The sequence below is a fragment of the Nilaparvata lugens genome, unplaced genomic scaffold (genome assembly GCF_014356525.2).
Source record: "Nilaparvata lugens isolate BPH unplaced genomic scaffold, ASM1435652v1 scaffold8653, whole genome shotgun sequence".
Lineage (NCBI taxonomy): Eukaryota > Metazoa > Arthropoda > Insecta > Hemiptera > Delphacidae > Nilaparvata > Nilaparvata lugens.
The window spans coordinates 4,170-10,154 of NW_024094397.1; the positions used below are offsets into that span (position 1 = coordinate 4,170).

The window sequence follows — 5,985 nt, forward strand, 5'->3', positions numbered from 1 at the left end:
TGATATACAATGGGGCGTGTCTATTCTATAACTGGTCTAAGATCTAACACATGTAGGGATCTCAAATGAAATTAGAAGATTCCTTTGCAGGCCGCAAAGAATCACTTTTCCGCACTAGTGCGCAAAGTGAGTACTTGTCTACTTTATTATGGGGCGTGTCTATTCTATAAGGGTCTAAGATCTAACACATTAGGGATCTCAAATGAAATTAGAAGATTCCAAATTCTCCTAGTTTACTTTCACTTTTTTATCAGCTTTTGTTCTACTACGACATAGCATCCTGAGCAACATGTACAACGATAGTATGATGACTGCTAGTACCGCTAGAAGGAATAGAATGATGTCAATCAAGTAGACTTGATACCAGGGTAGATCAAGGACTGTGGGCCTGAGGTGAGGAGCTCCCTTATGCCTGGCGACGTATTCAACCCACCAAACCGCTGTATCAGCCGCTGACATAGGTTTGTCCCGTGATAGTCTTTGGAGCCTCAGCATGTTCTGCTTGTACCTGAAACAATTTTCAATATTTATTTATTCATATTGAATATTATAAATAATCAATTTTATTGGCAGCATCTATTTGAATTTCTATATCTACCGCTGACATAGGATTGTCCCTTGATAGTCTTTCAAGAAAGAAAGAAAGAAATATTTATTGCCAAAATCATTAAACAAACTTTACAAATGTGAAAAATATAAAAAATTCATATACAATACATTACAAAAACTTAAAATTAAAATATTTTCCATTAAAAATCGATTATAATATTATCATTGGCGTTACCAGCAAAACTAAGTAGTTTGAGCGATGGCAACGAGTAATCAGTCGGCTTGAGATTCAGTCGAAAATAGAAAAAATATAAAAAGAAAAAAGAAACATAAGGAATGTATGAAAAACTAGAAAAAAAATTTCAATCCGAAAAGAAGAAGTACTAAGAGTGAAATACTAAGAGAGCAGAAAAACTAGAATGAATTCATAATAATTAAAAACTCAAAAGAAAAAAGAGATGATTCATGTAATTATTAATCTACAATTCACTGTACATATGTAATCCATTTAGTAACATAATGTAATTCATTTGTAGCATATATGCAATTCCTATATATATATAGCGTATGGCATTCCTTATTTGTAAGTCCTTGTAATTTCGCACTGATTACAAGTGCACGTCCAAATTTAAAATGTACTGGATCGCCTGAGGGCTTGCCACAGTAAAGTCATTACTGTCACCCAGGTAGGCACGTCTGTCACATCATAGACAATGTGTTTCATGTCTGCAATGGAGCTCCACAATCGCATCCTGGAGAGTCTATAAAGCCCCATTTGAAAAGAGATGCTTTGCATCTACCGTGCAATGTTCGGATTCGGTTTAATGCAATTCCTTTGTAAGCAAAGAGAGATTAGAAAACAATACAATACAGTACACATGACACAAAAAATAAAACTTAAACTCAGAGAGAGAAAATTAATCTGGGAGTATAGCCCTACTAATAAAAATTCAGAGAACTGAGGAAGACAGTATATGTACATCAAATTAAAGTAGTTTTAGGTATGATATCTTCTGTCTTTATCCAGCTTTCAATTTTCAATTTAAGTGCTTTTGTAGGTTTTCTTGCAATGAAATTCAAGTCTCAACATTTTCTGCTTATATCCAGAAACAATTTTCATATTTATTAAAATATATTCACTCTTCTGCTTAGCGCTACTGATTATAAAAACACAAAAATATCGAAGTTGCCCTTTATTCTATTGCATTAGGCTAAAACTAGTTTCAACTCTTCAAGGGCCATTTTCAAGTGTATAATCATTTTACACTTGGAAATAGCTCTTGAAGGGTTGAGACTAGTAGTGTTGTGATAATATTTATCTATTTATTCCATTGTCATACAGATCATAATTATAATAAAATAATATGATTGGGAGAAGACAAAAGGCATAGCCCAAAACTGTCTTCTCCCAAATTTTTACAAATACAGTGTCAAAAAGAATAAGGTTAAGATTTCACTTTCACTTCAAAAAGTCCAATTTCCACTTCAAAACTAAAGAATGAACTAAAAATTTTAAATTTTGATATTTAAAAACTGATTAAAAACAAAATAATTCACTCAAATCTCTACAGATTGGAAATTTTTTAGTAATTTTGCAAAATTTTGAGCCAGAAAAGAAACACCACACTTCACAACACACTCTCCATAATCCTATGAAAGGGAACTTGATATTACTCTATTGTGTTTCAATTGTTATAACTTATATTTTTATTGACCGCTTTATTCAAATTGTATTTTTATATGATTGTTCTTATATATTTTATTCAGAATCATCTACAGAAAATTGTAATATAAGAAGGAAGATTTTGTATAAAGCTATTTGTGTACTAAGTTTTTGAAGGCGCAACTACTCATCAGTAGATGATGTTCTGGTTTAAACCAGATGTAACACACAACTATAGTGGGTCCACGTGGGATGGCAGTGGAGGAAGATAGGAGAAAATGTCAATGCCTTCTATAGACGGTAGCTGATACAGGTTTATTGATGTAATATTAACGGTTCATTCTCGTTTAAAATAATCAATTATATTGTTCAAGAAAATGTTTAATCAAGGATGTTTCTGTATCCTCATTCCTCAGTACAGCTGATGATGCGTTGGTTAACTACGTGAAACCATGGTTCTGTTTTAAAGTTTTTAATAAATTTTTAGTAAAATTTGACAATATCTTTGTTTTCTTATTACAATTATATTGTATTAAGCAATAAATTATATTTTTAATAATTCCGTAATGAATTTACATAATTAAAATGAGATATTTTGTTAATTATAAATTCTACATTGTTGAAAGACGATCTAGCAACAGAGCAAAGCGAGAAAGAGAGCGCTATCCGCTTTGTTGAATGATAGACAAGGATAGCAATACCATTGCTAATCAAACACTGCCATTATAACGTGGACCTCACTATAGCTCACCGTAAGTTTTTTAAAACTTCAATAATCTGAGGTTTTCTTAATAAGTTCTGCGTTCCCTACCTTTTATAATAATATTTAAATCAAGTTATTAAAAACTTATGACTCACGTGTTATCAGTCAGTAATCGCTGGATATTCTTGTAGACGTTTGCGTTGAAATCAACATCTTCTATGTCCATATGAATGGAGATACCATCTTTCTCAAATTTGAGAGCATTTTGTAACTGGTCTCCATAGATCGGTATGCCCAGCATAGGGATTGCAAAGTTTATCGCTTCCTGAGAACTTTGGTGCCCCATTTGACTGATGAACAATTTTGTCTTGGGATGAGCTGAAACAAACGACAATAATAAATAAATAAGTTTTTATTTCCCCAAAAAACTAAAACTACTACATCAATTACAGAAAATATAAGATAGTTTACAATATTACATACAATAGTTAGTTACAATAGTTACATACGATAATTAGGGCGATACCATATTAATCCTAACAATTTTGTCTTGGGATGAAACAAACGACAATAATAAATAAATAAGTTTTCATTTCCCCAAAAAACTAAAACTACTACATCAATTACAGAAAATTATATAGTTTACAATATTACATACATAGTTAGTACAATAGTTACATACGATAATTGGGCGATACCATATTAATCGGTTTTAGAGTCGGCTGGGCAGAAAGCTCTCCGCTTGGCTGATGGGTTGGCGCCTGGAAAAACTCCTAATGTGGGTGTGCCCCTTAGATTGAACTCATTTTATGACTTTGTCTAAAATTTCCTATTTAAGCTTCACATGATTTAGAGTGACCACTAACGTAGGACAAGAGTGTCGAGCATGTGCGAATGGACATGTCTTCGAACGAAATAGTATATTTCGCACCTAGAGCAGAAAATGAGATTTTTCCAGCTCGAAATCGGGTTTCAAGTCCGAGGCCGTAGGCCGAGGACTAGAAAAGATTGAGAGCGGAAAAACATTTTTGCCCGTGGTGCGACGATATTTTCGCCACACTACAGGTATTGCTGACAAAATAAATAAAGAATACAAAATAAAGAATACTCGTTAAGCTACGTACCTATCTCTTGATTTTAGTGGTAGAAGATTTGCAGTCAGGATTTCAGATTCTTTTAAAATTTCACTTGGAATACCACAGTCATCTTCAAGCATTTTTGAAATTCGGAATGCACTAATCAACAATAAATAATTGAATAAAACTGGTTGCGAAGCGAATTAGTTTGATTCGAACTGGAACTAAATCATGGCGACTTCAGCTTATTATGAAAGTGGACACTCGCCCGATCTAGCGGATGACTTATTAATAATAATTAGCGCGTTGTTTCCAGCCATAAGCGGCTGGAAAGAGACAACTTTCTGGCCTAGACCGGAAAAGAAACCCTTTCTGACGTCGTCTGCAAACAAGGTCTTTCAGATCTACGTAGGGACTGGAAAACAGCTGCTTTCTGTGCAGTGTGGCGAAATAGTTATTTGTGCAACTAGTGCGCAAAGTGTCAGTTTGCTGCACCGAAAGAAACGTTTGCTCCCGAGCCGTAGGCGAGGGCGGAATGGTTTCTTGAGTGCAGCAGAGGAACTTTGCGCACGTATTTCACATTAAGTTTTCCTACAGTTACCATTGAATATGAAAAGTGGGTAATATGGGTAAAATTGCCTGAAATCCATCAATGTTTTTCTGTGTAATTTTATTATTGATAAAAACCTTAATCCTAAAATCCTAAAGTCCTCGTTGTCGTTGGTTATAATATATAATGAATAATTTAGCGCGTTGTGCTTCGTTGCACCTCTGCTCACTATAGCAGCCACAGCATCACTGTTACCAACTTCATTTTATTTTGCTGCACTGTTGCTCCATATAACCTACTAAGTATTTTGCGTTGCCATGTTGCAAATCTGGAGTGCAGAAAAATTTTTCCCGCACTAGAGCGGAAAAGTGATTCTTTGCGTTCTGTAATCAGTGCAGCAATGGCCACTTTTCAACGTAACTGTAGGAAAAATACATTCTTCGAACGAAAGACTATGACACTGGAGATCACCCTTTCAGAACTACCTAGTATCTAATGTTATGGTATGAAATTCAAACTCATGATGTAGAAATGTGATTGGAAATTACTCTCTTCAGAACAAATTTGTATCTAATCATTCTTACCTAGAATGGAATTCTGTGGAAGCCATTTTCTGATCATTGTATTAGATGGCTGGTCAGGCAGTCTGTCGTCTTCCCATTTCCATAATACTCTGAATTTGTCCAGTCTGGAGAAAGCATCAATAAAGGCTGCCCTCTTTTCAGCTGGAAACGAGTCCCCTTCATATTACTGCCGAGACTGAAGTATATCACCCCTTCCTCTGCTCCGTCCATCCATTCCTGTAAATCCTGAAAAACACACAAACTATTAAGTATACTGAGGTTCACGTTATAATGGCAGTGGAGAAAGATAGGAGCGCAGCGTTGCTGATTCTCTGTCTTGTCACTGTTTACTAAAAAATATAGCTAATACCGGTATATCTGATCATTCATTGAATCATACTAGTAGTTCTGTGAACAGTAGACCTCACACAGTATTCTCATCCACAAGTACCTGATGAATCTATAGACCTTATGGAAATACAGCAATAGACTGGCTTCTCCACACATCTGTGTAATCACTTGTCAGCTGATTTATTATGAATAATTCTATAGTCTGATTTTACTATAATATTGGCGTATGAAGGAGGCTCCTTTTCCTTTTATATTATCCTTGAAATGCAAAATTCCAAAGACCTTGTATATACGTCGACGCGCAATTAAAAAGGAACATACCTGTCAAATTTCATGAAAATCTATTACCGCGTTCCGCCGTAAATGCGCTACATTATAAACATTTAAACATTAAGAGAAATGCCAAACCGTCGACTTGAATCTTAGACCTCACTTCGTTCGGTCAATTACTATTACTATTTCAAAGTCATTAATAGAAACGCGATTTTTAGCAAATCCTTTTAATTTTCCAATAATTTCACAGTTTTCAT

General features: G+C 34.6%; 1 protein-coding gene across 1 annotated transcript; it reads right to left on the minus strand.

Annotated features, from left to right (window-relative positions):
- Positions 1-227: 227 nt before the first annotated feature.
- Positions 228-5,350, minus strand: LOC120348796 (UDP-glycosyltransferase UGT5-like; the record flags this gene model as incomplete). The annotated part of the gene is given in 4 exon segments (XM_039419161.1): positions 228-508; positions 3,071-3,293; positions 5,126-5,281; positions 5,284-5,350. Coding segments are annotated over 4 exon segments (726 nt in total), but the record flags the coding sequence as incomplete, so codon positions are not given.
- Between the last annotated feature and the right edge of the window lie 635 nt (positions 5,351-5,985).